Source organism: Pseudorasbora parva, chromosome 6 (assembly GCF_024679245.1).
Source record: "Pseudorasbora parva isolate DD20220531a chromosome 6, ASM2467924v1, whole genome shotgun sequence".
NCBI lineage: Eukaryota > Metazoa > Chordata > Actinopteri > Cypriniformes > Gobionidae > Pseudorasbora > Pseudorasbora parva.
The window spans coordinates 31,404,729-31,420,670 of NC_090177.1; the positions used below are offsets into that span (position 1 = coordinate 31,404,729).

General features: G+C 41.5%; 1 protein-coding gene across 1 annotated transcript in view; it reads left to right on the plus strand.

Moving 5' to 3' along the window:
- LOC137079508 (GPI transamidase component PIG-T-like) overlaps nucleotides 1-15,097 on the plus strand; it is a 104,569-nt gene extending 89,472 nt beyond the window's left edge. The window contains exons 4-6 of the mRNA XM_067447460.1: nucleotides 13,481-13,646; nucleotides 13,785-13,868; nucleotides 13,962-15,097. Of these exons, the coding sequence (XP_067303561.1) occupies nucleotides 13,481-13,646; nucleotides 13,785-13,868; nucleotides 13,962-14,214 (503 nt within the window). The 3' untranslated portion in view covers nucleotides 14,215-15,097. The remainder of the gene's footprint in view (nucleotides 1-13,480; nucleotides 13,647-13,784; nucleotides 13,869-13,961) is intronic.
- Nucleotides 15,098-15,942: the final 845 nt, after the last annotated feature.

The following is a 15,942-nucleotide window of genomic DNA, read 5'->3' on the forward strand; positions in this document are numbered from 1 at the left end:
CGGCCCGGCCAGAACGGGGCTATCAATAAGAGCTGGATGTGTGAGGGAGAAATATAATGGACAGTGCGTTGTCTCTCGAGACACAAACAGATCCACCTGAGCTCGCCCGAAGCGAATCCACAGCTCCTCCACCACCTCGGGGTGTAGTCTCCATTCCCCCGGCACCACTCCCTGCCTCGAGAGCGAGTCTGCCGCTATATTCAGAACCCCCGGGATGTAAATCGCTCTGAGCGACAGCATCTTGCCCTGGGCCCACGTTAACACTCGATGCGCCAGATTCCATAACCGGCGCAATCTTAGCCCTCCCCTGGCAAATTATGTACGAGACCACTGATGTGTTGTCTGACCGAACTAGCACATGGCGGCCCCGCAGGTCTGGGAGAAAGTGTTTGAGTGACAGGAACACGGCCATCAGCTCCAACTGGTTTATGTGCCAGGAGAGCTGACGGCCGCTCCACAGACCCTGGGCCGAGCGGCCACTCATGACCGTCCCCCCAGCCAGTTAGGGAGGCATCCATCATTAGCGTTACGCAGCGACAAGGAGCCCCCCAGAACTGGACCTTGGGACAGGAACCAAGGATCCTTCCACTTCACCAAGGCATGTAGGCAGCGCCGCGTGACCTTGATCAAGCGAAAGGGATTTCCCCTCGGGGAGAACCCCTTGGTCCTGAGCCACCACTGTAAGGGTCTCATGTACAGCAGAACAAAAGGTATCACGTTGGACGCTGCTGCCATCAGCCCCAACACTCTCTGAAAGGGTTTCACAGTGAGTGACTGACCTAGCTTTATCTGGTTGACGGTATTCAGGATCGTTTTTATCCTGGGCGGAGATAACCGAGCCGACATTGTTCTCATGTCCCATACTACCCCCAGAAAAGTAATGCTCTGCTGAGGTGCCAACACACTTTTCTTCTCGTTCAACCTTAGCCCCAGCACTCTCATATGGGCAAGAACAGCATCTCGATGCTGAACCGCCAGCTGTTTCGACTGCGCTAACACTAGCCAATCGTCGATGTAATTGAGCATGCGGATGCCCTGGAGTCGCAACGGAGCCAGAGCTGCATCCACGCACTTCGTGAAAATGCGGGGCGATAAAGCTAGGACAAATGGCAGCACTCGATATTGATACGCTTCTCCCTCGAAAGCGAACCTGAGGAACTGTCTGTGCTGCGGAAGGATGGAGATGTGGAAGTACGCATCTTTTAGGTCTATTGTGACACACCAGTCCTCGAACCTGTTGTGACACACGATCTGTTTTATTGTGAGCATTTTGAATTTTAATTTCTTTACTGCTTTGTTTAGTTGACGCAGATTTAAAATAGGCCTTAACCCCCCATCCTTCTTTGGAACTATGAAGTACCGGCTGTAAAACCCCGACTCTCTGCTGTGGGGAGGGACCCGTTCTATAGCCTCTTTTTACAGGAAAGTCTGTACCTCGCGTTCCATGACCAGAGCCTGCTCGGGGCTTACTACCGTAGTAGTAACCCCGTTGAACACAGGCGGGTGTTACCCGAATTGAATTCTGTACCCTTTTTCTACTGTGAGCAGGACCCATTCTGAGATATTTGGCAGAAGTTTCCACGCTGCCAGAAAATCTAAGGGAACCAGCCTCTCGAGGCTGGTCTCTGGATTTTCCTGCGTGGTCAGCCCGGTGTCCTGTAACGGATGACCAGCAGGTAGCAACCGAACTGACCGCCCAGGGGCCCTCCCGAGAGGGCGCGAACATCCCCACGCCGCTACATTTCTGGGCGGACATGGAGATATGTGTTCGCCGGGACCGCCGCGCCCTGAAGCACCAGTGGTGGCAGGGTTGGCAGACCGGCCCCCCGATGGCCCCGGGAAAGAGCGGGCGCCTCGGCGAGCCGCACTTTCTCGGAGGGGACTGCCATTGGAAATCCTGCGCTTCTGGCGTTAGGACTTCTTAGCCGAGGCCTTCCTAGCGATAAGGACAGCCCTCAGGTCCGCCCTACCACGGGAAGGTCCCGGCTGAGCGCGTCGCCCGGAACCCCGATCTCTCTGCGGGGGGGGGCCCGAGCGGCCACGCTCTCTTTTGTTGCGCTGGATGCGCGGAGGAGGACATACTCGGCAGGGGGATATATTTTTCTGGGGAGAAATTTTTGGAATGCCGCTGCCTGTTTTCTGGCCTCTTGATAACGGTCGACGACCGTAGTAACTGCGTCGGCGAAGAGGCCAGCGGGAGAGACGGGCGCATCCATTAGAAACTTTTTGATATCAGATAAATTAAGCCACAGATGCCTCTCCGTGGCCCGAAGAGACAAATCTGCGGCCCGCCTGATCTCCGCGATCGTCTCTCTCCCTACTTCTTCAGTTTCCTCATTTATATCCCCCAGCAGGTCAGCTTGATATGCCTGCAGGACGACCACCGTATGTAAACAGGCGGCCGCCTGCCCTGCTGCCGAATACGCCCTGCCCACCAAGGCGGATGTTGTTCTCACCGGCTTGGTGGGCAGCTGCGGCGCTGCTGACTCGGGGGAGAGATAGCTCGCGAGCGTCTCTTCCACCCGAGGCATCGCCGCATAGCCGTGAGCCTTCAACCCATTTATATTTGAATATCCGGATGTTGCTGGGTTGAAGACCCTGGCTGACGCTGGTTTTCGACCAGGACCAGGTCCAGGAAGGTCCAGGTCCAGGAAGAACGGCAAGCCCCGCCTTGGAGGTTGCGCATACGACGGCAAAAATCGCTCGTCCAGCCTACTATGTCTTTGTTTAATATCATGCTGCTCGGCCGGCCAGTCTAAACTCAACCTGGCTACGGCATGAGTGACAACCTCCATAGGCTCCTCCTGAGCGTGTGTGTGCATGGGTGGCAATAAGTCATCAGTTTCATCGTTACTAACAACATCCAGTTCCTCGGAACTGGAGTGCTGCTGATCATGTGCCTCAGCGCGAGCGGAAGAAACCGCAGAGCGTGCTTCCAACTCACAAGCTATGGCTTGAGATCCAGCGGGTGAGGGCAGAGATAGGGTATCACCCGTCTCTAAACCCGGCACTACATCCATCTGCGATCCCCAGGACGCAAGCCTTCGCTGCGACTCGGCAACAGCGGGACCCGAGCCCTGAGGACCGCGAGCCAAAGCACTCTCCTCAAAGAGTGCCCGGCGTGATCTTAATATGCGCACTTGCACTTAACTGACTTGCCATATCTTTCTCTTTTTCTTTTTCAACACACACACAATAAATGGACATACAATTCACACAGAGCGCTTTTTGAAGGCACAGAAGCTAATGACTGTTTGGTCCGGATGTACTTTATAGCTTCCTGGTCGATGACGTCACCCGCCTATGACGTATCTCCCCGCTATTCGACTGATTTCACGAGTGCTTCATGACGCGTCACACAGAGGCGTTTCCCTAGCGTTTTGACGCAGCTCGAAGTTCCCTCGAGATAGGGAACTCTGTTGCACAGTAGAGAAATTACCGTATAGGCAGGAGGAAATGCTCGCAGGCAATCTTTCACTGTCTATCAGACAGTCGGGGGGACGTGGAGACATAAAGTCCGATAAAGTCAAGGCAGAAGAAATGGGGAGAAGCCCATAGTGAGACAAAAGCAACGGGACAAAACATTTAAATAACGTGATTCAGATTTCACTTTGCACAACTACTAGAAGACCTCCGCAGTACGCTCAGCCATCAGTCTATGGGGTCGCTCTGTCCATTTCTTTTACTGTCTATGGGTGCAGCCTTCACTTTGGGACAGCCTTCGTAGTGCTGCTATAACATAATCGCACTTCAAATGCGGCCTTCGAAGTGTGCGCACTTAACTTTGGGACACATCTTGAGAGACCATTTAAAGGCCTTTGCAGGTGTTTTGAGTTAATTAGTTGATTAGAGTGTGGCACCAGGTGTCTTCAATATTGAACCTTTTCACAATATTCTAATTTTCTGAGATACTGAATTTGGGATTTTCCTTAGTTGTCAGTTATAATCATCAAAATTAAAATAAATAAACTTTTGAAGTATATCAGTCTGTGTAATGAATGAATATAATATACAAGTTTCACTTTTTGAATGGAATTAGTGAAATAAATCAACTTTTTGATGATATTCTAATTATATGACCAGCACCCATATACAGTAGGTGTGCTATGGCCAAACTCTTCCAGCGCACTTGGATTTGTTGATTTATTTGGCAAAATGTCTCCATTTCAATGTCCATCAATATACTGCATTATATTCATGATGCGCAAAGTTGTTGACAGACTGGAATAAATGTGCATATCTTTTGTGATTTAAAATCAGCATACATCACTTTTACTATGGTTATGTTTGCTACCATTTTGAGCTTCATCACATCAATTTGATTGAAGTAGTGTGTTGAGTTTTAGAGCTTATATTGTTTAAATCTCATTTAAATCACATTTGGGTGCTTGCAAACATAGTGACATATTTTGCAAGGATGAATACATTTTTTTAAAGGGAAGAGTAAAATACACATCTGTATATTAATTACTAATATCTATTATCATCTTTTGAAAGAATGGTCACTGTTTAAGATGTTTTCTCGAACTCTGACAGAGGCATGTCCTCTTGCTTCCTCTAGTAAAGTCTATGTGGACATCACAGACAACCCTGAGGTGAAACAGTCAATGAAAATTTTCTTTGTGCTTTGTGATGCTTTAATGCACCTGTAAATGTGAAATAAAACAGTCTAAGAAGCTTTTTTAAATTGTAAATTCCATTTGATCTTTTTCCACTGTAGTTTTCTGCTGAGGACTCAACTCAAACAGCTCCCCCTGTTGGACAAACAGCATAACGCTCAAACAAACTGACTGCTCAGCCAAGCTGTGGTGTTGGGGGATCGCAGGACATATTCAGTATATGACCTTATATATATATATATATATATATATATATATATATATATATATATATATATATATATATATATATATATATATATATATATATATATATATATATTTTTTTTTTTTTTTTTTTTTTGAGAACTGAAGTATGATGTTGTTGCATGCTTGTGTTTCAGAATACATCACAGTCACTGCGTAGCCTCCATTGTGACTAACATTATATAAATGTTAAAATGTAGTTTAAAAAATAACTTGAACAAAAACCACTGGTTTTGGTTTTGTCGGAGGGAAAGAAGAGCGTTTGTGCTGCGGTTGCCAGATTTCAGTAATTGAAATCCCCCAATCAGAGCTTTTCTGTGAAAAGAACACGTATACTATTCAGTGTTTTACCTAAACATGGACAATCTAGCAACCATATGCACGCAAGCTCTCTCTCTCTCTCTCTCTCTCTCTCTCTCTCTCTCTCTCTCTCTCTCTCTCTCTCGCTGTGCATGCTGGGAGGTTTGGGTTATGGGAGAAGCTGGGTGAGGTGGATTATTTTCATACAAAAAATAGTATTATTTTTTTGTTTTCTTTTTTTCTTGTTTCCTTTCTCTATGTTTTTCTTTTTTGTTTGTGTATAGTTTATTAACGTTTTTTTTTTGAGTATCATACACGCCTCGTTTCTTGGAAGTTTGTCGGCCTCGTGGCGGAGGCCTGAGATGGAAGCTCACCCGAGTGGGGGTGTAGCTTCGCTCTCGCTCCGCCATGGAGTCAGGTGCGTACCTGACGCGGACTCGAATGTGGAGGACGTGCTTGTTGCTGTTGGTGAACAGATTGGATACGGGAATATAATTTCAGCGTCAAGAATGAACAGAGCAGTGGTGGTTTTCCTCAAGGAAGAAAGTTTGGTGAGTAAACTAGTTGAAACCGGCGTTTGGGTAAATGGAGCGTTTACTGTTGTGTCACCACTTGTGTCGCAATCTGTTAGAGTTACGATTTCTAACGCGCCCCCATTTATATTAAATAGTGACATTGAAAAGGAATTGATGAGGTTTGGAAAAATGGCCAGTGAAGTGAAAATGATTCCATTGAGGTGTAGGAACGAAGCATTGAAACACGTGTTGTCCTTTCGGCGTCAGGTATTTATGTTTCTTGATCAACAAACATTAGATATCTCTTTTAGAATTAAACATGAAGGGAAATCGTTTATGATTTATGCGAGTACCGGAAATTTGAAATGTTTCGAATGCGGAGACGTTGGGCACAAAAAGATCGCGTGCCCACATAAAGCACAGCTAGAAAATAATGTTGAAGTTATCTCTAGTGTGCAAAGTGTTGAAAATGTTGAGATCAGTGAGGAACCAAACAGAATAATAATTGATGGGGAAAATAAAGACGAAAATGCAAATGAAGGGACGAGCAATCAGACACAAAAAGACTCGAGTGGTAGTTTAATCGGTAGGTCTACTGAAAAGAGAGGAAACCCGTGTATAGATGGTAATGATGGGGATAATGAAGACGAAGAGAGCTTTCGTTCTAAATTACCAAAAGTTGTTACAAATGATGGACAAAATACTGGGCAAATTTGTTTGTCCCAGTTAAGTGCTGAGGAGCAAGTTGACACAGAGGATGATGATGATAAGTTTTCAGAGGCATCCGATATCCTTTCTCAATTTGGTGAGGATCAGTTGTATACTGTGAACGAGGTAAATGATTTTTTGGATGCGACCTTCGGAAAAACAATAGAGATCAGTGAATTTTTTCCTGATGCAAAAAAATTCTTGCAGTCAGCTGTAAAAATTCAACAAACAGCCAGTTATGATGAATTGAGTAGACGGAAAAGATTTAGATTAAAAAAAATTGTAACTAAATTAAGAAGAAAAATGGCCCTTGAAAAAGGTCTAATAAATCCTTAATGATTAAATCACTTGGGGTGTTTTCTCTGTCTTTTTTTTTGCTTACCCTTCTTTTTTTCTTTCTTAATCTTTCTCTTCTTTCAATGGGAAGCATTAAGATGGGAACAATTAACATTAATGGAGGAAGGGATAGCAGGAGAAGAGCAGTGTTGAAAGAATATATTGAAAATAAGGATATGGATATAATTTTCTTACAAGAGACGCATAGTGACATAGCTAATGAGATAGAATGGAAAAAGTGGTGGGGAGGCCACGTTTCCATGAGTCATGATACTAATAATAAGGGTGGTGTTGCTATTTTGTTCTCGAAGAGAATTGGCGTAGTTCTTGAATCAAGTGAAGAAATAGAGAAGGGTCGAATTTTGGCTGTTCATGCTAATTTGATGGGTTTTTCATTTGTATTTGTTAATGTCTATGCACCCAATAATGGCGTAGAAAGGATAAAGGTTTTTAAAAATTGCCAAAATATAATTGGGAATTATGATAAAAATGCTTGTATAGTCTTAGGTGGTGACTTTAATTGTACGTCGGATTTTACCTTAGACAGAAATGGAGAGGAACCATGTCCGCGTTCTGCTTCATGCTTAAACAGTATAATAAGGAATTTGGATTTGTGCGATGTTTGGAGATCACAACATCCGGTAGAGAGACAATATACTTGGTCAAAGGCTTCAAGTGACCACTTTAGCTTTGCAAGGTTAGATCGTTTTTATATTAGTAAAGACTGGTGTAATAGGATTTTAAAAGCTTGTATTTATCCCAGTGGTTTTTCAGACCACCATTTATGCATGATTGTTTTTAATTTACAAAAATCAAGATGTCACAGTTACTATTGGCATTTTAATGTAAAGTTGTTGCAGGACGTCTTTTTTGTGAAAAGTTTTCTGTATTTTGGGCAAAATGGAGAGAGCAAAAGACTGACTTTGATGATGTTGTGCATTGGTGGGATGTAGGAAAAGCTCACATCAGGATCTTTTGTCAAAATTATACTGTTAATGCAAAAGACTGTTTTAAAAAAACTGTTATGGAATTGGAAAATGAAATCATATCAATTGAAAGAAGTTTAGTTAATCAAAATGGTGAATCAACTGAAAGACTGAATGAAAAAAAGAAGGCTTTGGCCTCTCTCTTCCATGAGCGAGCTAAGGGAGCGTTAATAAGAGCTCGTTTCCTCTCGCTGAGCGAGATGGATACATCAAGTTCTTTCTTTTTTAATTTTGAAAAAAGGGAAGGAGCGCGGAAGTCAATGCTGCATCTAAAGAAATCAGATGGAACTGTGACGACAAATCCTAAAGAAATGAGATCAATGGCTATTGACTTCTATACAGAACTTTTTTCGGATGGTCCATGTGACATTGGCTGTATGGAGGACCTTTTTAAAGATTTACCAAAGTTGACGGATACGCAGAGAAATCAACTGGACTTTAAAATGGACATTGGTGAAATAACAAAGGCTGTTAATCAGCTATCCAGTGGCCGTGCACCAGGAATTGATGGCCTTCCGGCTGAATTTTATAAACATTTTTGGGAATTATTGAAAGATGACTTGTTTGATGTTTTTAAATCATCTTACAAAAAAAAAGAGCTCCCAACAAGCTGTCGAAGAGCCGTGTTATCTTTGTTACCGAAGAAAGGTGATCTTGGTTTTTTAAAGAACTGGAGACCAGTGGCAATTTTGTGCACGGACTATAAAATATTAGCAAAATGTCTTTCAAATAGATTGAAATTGTTTTTAGAACATATAGTAAATGAATATCAAACTTATTGCATTCCTGACAGAACTATAATGGATAACATTTATCTTGTTCGTGATATTATGGATATTGCAAATAGAGATGGTGATAATATCGGAATTTTTGCAATTGATCAAGAAAAGGCATTCGATAGAGTCAGTCACTTTTATTTGTTTAGTTCCCTCAAAGCTTTTGGTTTTGGTGACTTTTTTATTTCATGGATTAAACTGTTATATTCTGATGTTTCTACAATGTTGAAGGTTGGAGGAGGACTAAGTCAACCAGTGTCAGTACGAAGAGGTATTAGGCAAGGTTGTCCTTTGTCAGGAATGTTATATTCCTTAGCCATTGAACCTATGCTCCGACAACTGGGGAAACATTTGACTGGCTTGTCTATTGAAGGACAAAAAGTTAAACCTAAGTTTTCTGCCTATGCTGATGACGTAACAGTGTTTATTAAAAGTAAAAGAGATGTGACTATTTTAGAAGAAGTTTTAAAGAAGTATGAAAATGCCTCTTTAGCGAAGGTAAACTGGGGAAAAAGTGAAGGCTTTATTTTAGGAAATTGGTCAGAAGATGAGCCACCAGTATTACCAGGAGGTGTGAAATGGGGTAAAGAAGGCCTAAAAATCTTGGGTATTTATTTAGGAACTGAGAATTATATTCAGAAGAATTGGGAAGGAATGTATGATAAGATGTGTAACCGTTTGTCACGGTGGTCATGGATCCTGCCTCAGTTATCATTTAGGGGGAGAGTCTTGGTTGCAAACAACCTGGCTGCTTCGGCACTTTGGCATAGACTTAATGTGTTGAATCCACCTGAGGAAGTAGTTTCTTTACTACAAAGGAAAATTAATGATTTTTTTTGGTCTGGCAAGCATTGGGTAAAAGCTGCCATTTTATATTTACCAGTCAGGTGGACAAGGCCTAATAGATATAAAGAGCAGAATCAAGGCGTTCAGGTTGCAGACTGCACAGAAATTGCTGTACTCTGGAAAAATCTGTTGGGCCGATACAGCATGTTCATTGTTACGTAGCATGAATTTGTTTAAATACGATCTGAATCTGTTTTTAATTAGTTTGAAAGATATGGACTGGAAGGATTCTTCTTCTTCTTTTTATGAATCAGTTGTGAAAGTGTGGAGTTCTATCTTTAAAGTAAAGAGAGATTCAGACCTTGAAAGCTGGATAAAAAATGAACCACTTTTTAACAATCCTTTAATACAAGCAAATGTGTTGAAAATTAAAAGTTTGCAAACATCAATGGTGAGAGCAGGATGCACATGTTTGTCTAATTTAATGATTGGAAACAAATGGAAAAGTCCACAAGAAATGTGTAATTTGACGGGCATTAGGTCTGTTAGATTTATGGAAAAAACAATGAAGGAAATTTTTTCAGTTCTTCCTTCTATCTACAGGCAAAGTATTAAAGAAAATCACTGTGGCAAACAAGAGAGTGAAATGAAAGAAAGTTTTCCAAAAATTCAGATTTCAATGGTAATAGATGAAGAGCCTGAAGAAAAATCCATTCTTGTGGTCTGTATACCTGAACTGAATTTGTTTGAAAATGTTTCAAAGAAAGCCTTGTATTTATCATGTGTGAAAGTCTCTCATCAATCTGAACTGAAGAATTGTAAAGAATCAAAGTGGTTAGATGTGTTTGGACAGGACTGTTCTCCTAAGAGATGTTGGAGATCGTTGTACAAGTCACCTATTAAAAACGCACTGCTGATCTCCAGTGGAGGATTGTGCATTCGGCAATTGCGACCAATAGATACTTGGCACGTGTTGATCCCACTGTGGGCACAGAATGTATTTTTTGTGGTCTTGAAGAAACTTTAAAACATCTCTTTTTAGATTGTTCTAGGCTAAATGGTCTGTTTCAGACTTTAAGGAGTTGGCTTAGAATACTTGGAGAAGATATGAATGAAAATGTATTTATTTTTGGCCCAAAATATATTGCAACAGATAAAAAAAGAATTTCCTTAATCAATTTTTTAATTGGGGAAGCTAAGCTGGCAATATGGATTACAAGGAAAAATAAGCGGAAAAAAAGTGGAACAACTGAACCTGAAATTATTTTAAAGGCTTTTGTATCTGCAAGGATTAAAGCAGAATTTGCTTTTTTTAAATTAACAAAAAATGTGGTAGCATTCAATGAGTTTTGGGGACAGGTAGAAGTGATGTGTGTGGTTGACCAAGATGGAAATGTATTTTTAAATCTGTAATTTTTTATTTATTTATTTGTTTATTTATTTATTTTTTCTCATTGTGAGTTTTTTGTAAACTTACATGAGTTCAAGTGAATGTCTATATTGTTATATGGAGTGTCTTTTCTTGTATGGTAAGATGTTAAAAAAAAAAAAAAAAAAAAAAAAAAAGAGAAGTAAAATAGGACAAAAAAGGCCTTTATTTTAATCCTTGTGAATAAAGAGCTGTTAAAAGTCTCTCTCTCTCTCTCTCTCTCTCTCTCTCTCTCTCTCTCTCTCTCTCTCTCTCTCTCTCTCTCTCTCTCTCTCTCTCTCTCTCTCTCTCTCTCTCGCGATGATCTGAAAACACCAATAAACAAGTAAGTTGCATTTTATCAATCTCCATTTGAAATGTTCTGCTTAAAGTGTCATTCAGTCGGTCTGTGTTCTGTCAGGACTCACGAGCCGCTTCACTGAACAACTATATATATATATATATATATATATATATATATATATATATATATATATATATATATATATATATATATATATATTATGTATGTAGTGTAGTGTAGTGTAGTATAATATAATAAAGTATATCAGTCTGGTGAATAAACAAAAAAAATTACTAGCCAATGGCGATTCTAGTGGCAATGCTCAGGTGTTATGAGGGCCCAGGTTGCTCTGATAGTGGCCTTCAGGTCTTCTGCATTGTTGGGTCTGGCATATCTCATCTTCCTCTGCACAATACCCCATAGAAATTCTATGGGGTTAAGGTCAGGTGTGTTTGCTTGCCAATTAAGAAAAGGGATACCAGGGTCCTTAAACCAGGTAACCAGGTACTGGTTGCTTTGGCCCACTGTGCAGTCCTGTTTTAAGATTAAATCTGCATCTCCATAAAGTTGGTCAGCAGCAGGAAGCATGAAGTGCTCCAAAACTTCCTGGTATAAGGTTGGATTAACCTTGGACCTCAGAAAACACAATGGACCAACACCAGCAGGTGACATGGCACCCCAAACCATCACTGACTGTGGAAACTTTACACTGGACCTCAAGCAACGTGGATTGTGTGCCTCTCCTCTATTCCTCCAGACTCTGACCCTGATTTCCAAAGGAAATACAAAATTTACTTTCATTAGAGAACATAACTTTGGACCACTCAGCAGTCCTTTTTGTCTTTAGCCCAGGCGAGATGCTTTTGATGCTGTCTGTTGTTCAAGAGTGGTTTGACACAAGGAATGTGACAGCTGAAACCCATGTCTTAAAACACTGACTCCAGCTGCAGTCCACATTTTTGAATGGGTTTTGTTTCACAATCCTTTCCAATGTGCAGTTATCTCTATTGCTTGTACACTTTTTTCTACCAAATATTTTCCTTCCCTTCACTTCTCTATTAATGGGCTTGGACACAGAGCTTTGTGAACAACCAGCCTCTTTTGCAATGACTTTTTGTGTCTTGCCCTCCTTGTGCAAGGTGTCGATGGTAGTCTTTTGGACCACTTTTAAGTCAACAGTCACCCCTATGGTTGTGTAGTCTACAGAACTAGACTGAGAGACCATTTAAAGGCCTTTGCAGGTGTTTTGAGTTAATTATTGGATTAGAGTGTGGCACCAGATGTCTTCAATAATGAACCTTTTCACAATATTCTAATTTTCTGAGATACTGAATTTGGGATTTTCCTCAGTGGTCAGTTATAATCATCAAAATTAAAATAAATAAACATTTGAAATATATCAGTCTGTGTGTAATGAATGAATTGAATATACAAGTTTCACTTTTTGAATGAAATTAATGAAATAAATCAACTTTTTGATGATATTCTAATTATATGACCAGCACATGTATATACACCGATCAGGCATAACATTATGACCACCTTCCTAATAATGGGTTGGTCACCCTTGACCAAGTCAACACCTCAGACTCGTTGTGCTCCTCAAACCATTCCTGACCACAAAGTTTGCTTTGTGGCACATTATCCTGCTGAAAGAGACCACAGCCACCAGGGAATATGGTTTCCATGAAAGGGTGTTCATGGTCTGTAACAATGCTTAGGTAGGTGATACATGTCAAAGTAACATCCACATGGATAGCAGGACCCAAGGTTTCAGACCAGAACATTGCCCAAAGAATCACACTGCTTCCGTCAGCTTGACTTTTTTCCAATAGTGCATCCTGGTGCCATGTGTTCCCGAGGTAAGCAACTCTCACACAGCTGGCCATCCACGTGAAGTAAAAGAAATCATGATTCACCTTCGTCCATTCCTCCCTTGTTATGCTCCCATGCCTTCTGCTGGCACTTTCAGCGATGGACAGGGGTCAGCATGGGGACCCTGACTGATCTGCGGCTATGCAGCCCCATACACAACAAACTGTGACGCACTGTGTATTCTGAAACCCTTTTTATTAGTACCAGCATTAACAGTAGCTTGTCTTTTTGATCAAATCACATGGGCCAGGCTTCGGTCCCCACGTGCATCAATGAGCCTTGATCAATGACCACTGTTGCCGGTTCACCACTGTTCACTTGCTGCCTAATAAAGCAGGCACTGCTTTATGGTTTGATTATCATCAGTCTTAGTTTCACATTCCCTTTTTGAATGTTGAATATATATCTGCATAAAGAACATGCATGCTAGTTGACAGTCACCTGTAGTCATTTTGGTGTGTTCAGGTGCTGTTTTTGTTTTTTTCCTGACACTGGCGACACGAGGCAACACCACTTTCTTAAGCGCTAGTTCTTTGCCGTTGGTTTGGTGTGTTCCTACCTTAAGTAGACAGAACAAGTCTGGTATAAAGAGCTTACAGACCTTTGTTTCTTCTCCTCTAGGTTACATTCACTATCAGCCTGCTAAAGACCGCCATCGTCCTCATCTACTGGAGATGCTGGTCCAGTTACCACCTCATTCGATGACAGAAGTCACTGTACAGTTTGAAAGGGCCCTGCTTAAATGGACTGAGTACACCCCTGATCCCAACCACGGCTTCTATGTTGGGTAATAGTCTTGCTTATCAAGTATTTTAAAAGATCCAGGTTCTTTTCTAATTCTTCACTAAATATAAATCATGAAATGTTATTATAGTTCTACGAATCCCTATTATCTGATTGATATTCCAAAAATATGTTATTGCAGGTCCTCTGTGGTTAGCGCCCTTGTGCCAAGCATGGTTGCAATGAACACCAACTTCACACAAGACCAACCTTTATTTAGCAGTTTGTAAGTATAAACTGGCCTTGGTGTTGATAGTAAATAAGTGTACCTTATTATTTGTTTTGGTTCTTTATAACATTTTTCACCTCTGACTTCCAGTGTCCCTGTCAAAGAAGAATCAAGCTACTTTGTGCGAGTGTACACCGAACCCCTGCTGGTGAATCTACCCACGCCTGACTTCAGCATGCCCTACAACGTCATCTGCCTCACCTGCACGGTGGTCGCGGTGGGCTACGGCTCCTTTTACAACTTGCTGACCCGCACGTTTCAAGTGGATGAACCGAGTCCACCGCTGGCCAAGCGGTTGGCCAACCTCGTTCGTCGCATAAGGGGAGTACCACTGCTGACCTAACAGCCGAGAGCAGGTCTGACGTCTGAAATGTCCATATTAGGCAGCTGAGAGAATTAGGACACTAAAACTGCATCTGCTGGAGCTTTAAGATGCTTTTCAGCCCTGGAACGACTCGATGCCAAGTGACTGTTCTGAGCTTTTGTTGAACAAATGAGCTTCCAAGACAGATGGCCACTTTTTTAAAAAAATGTTTGTTTTGTCTCGTCTCAATAAAATATGAGCCTCTTTTTTTGTCTTTTGTTTTCTCGGGTCACATTAGCAAATACAGTTTTTGCAGTGTTGTTTTAGAAAACTGTCACGAACATTTCTCAGAGGAACTGTATGCTTTGGACATCTGGGAGAAATGTACACATGAAAGAGCATCAGTGATATTAAGTCGTCTCAGTTTACGCCACCTCTTTGAGAGCGAGACCAAGCATCAGAGAAACAGACGCCACAATTCAACTACTGAAAATTAATGTCTAAAAATGTGGCAAGTATTTTCCACTTTCTGTAATGCACTGATATTCAAGTACGTGTTATTTTAAAGGACTGGACAGATTTGTTTTTGTGTTTTGCCTGGTGATCTCCACAGTCATCATAACTGTGTGTTGTTCTGAGTGGTGTTGAATTCAAATTCTGAAGCAGCTCTTTGGTTCTGGTTAACTTTCCCATAATAAACTGACTGGAAACCTGTAAAGTTTTAAGAATAGTTTGCAGCTGTTTGTTTATTTTGAGGAAGAATGTAATGAATTTTTTCCCCCCTGAACTCACTCAGTCTAATTTAATCAGTTACTTTTATTTTGTCCAAGTAGTACCATTATCAGCTTACCACTTTTTTGTATGTGTGTGTGGTTGAAATTCCCAGACGCATCTTCCAGACACCTACATACAGTCTTGTTCAAAATAATAGCAGTACAATGTGACTAACCAGAATAATCAAGGTTTTTAGTATATTTTTTATTGCTACGTGGCAAACAAGTTACCAGTAGGTTCAGTAGATTGTCAGAAAACAAACAAGACCCAGCATTCATGATATGCACGCTCTTAAGGCTGTGCAATTGGGCAATTAGTTGAAAGGGGTGTGTTCAAAAAAATAGCAGTGTCAATCTTTGACTGTACAAACTCAAAACTATTTTGTACAAACATTTTTTTTTTCTGGGATTTAGCAATCCTGTGAATCACTAAACTAATATTTAGTTGTATGACCACAGTTTTTTAAAACGGCTTGACATCTGTGTGGCATGGAGTCAACCAACTTGTGGCACCTCTCAGCTGTTATTCCACTCCATGATTCTTTTACAACATTCCACAATTCATTCACATTTCTTGGTTTTGCTTCAGAAACAGCATTTTTGATATCACCCCACAAGTTCTCAATTGGATTAAGGTCTGGAGATTGGGCTGGCCACTCCATAACATTAATTTTGTTGGTTTGGAACCAAGACTTTGCCCGTTTACTAGTGTATTTTGGGTCATTGTCTTGTTGAAACAACCGTTTCAAGGGCATGTCCTCTTCAGCATAGGGCAACATGACCTCTTCAAGTATTTTAACATATGCAAACTGATCCATGATCCCTGGTATGCGATAAATAGGCCCAACACCATAGTAGGAGAAACATGCCCATATCATGATGCTTGCACCTCCATGCTTCACTGTCTTCACTGTGTACTGTGGCTTGAATTCAGAGTTTGGGGGTCGTCTCACAAACTGCCTGTGGCCCTTGGACCCAAAAAGAACAATTTTAC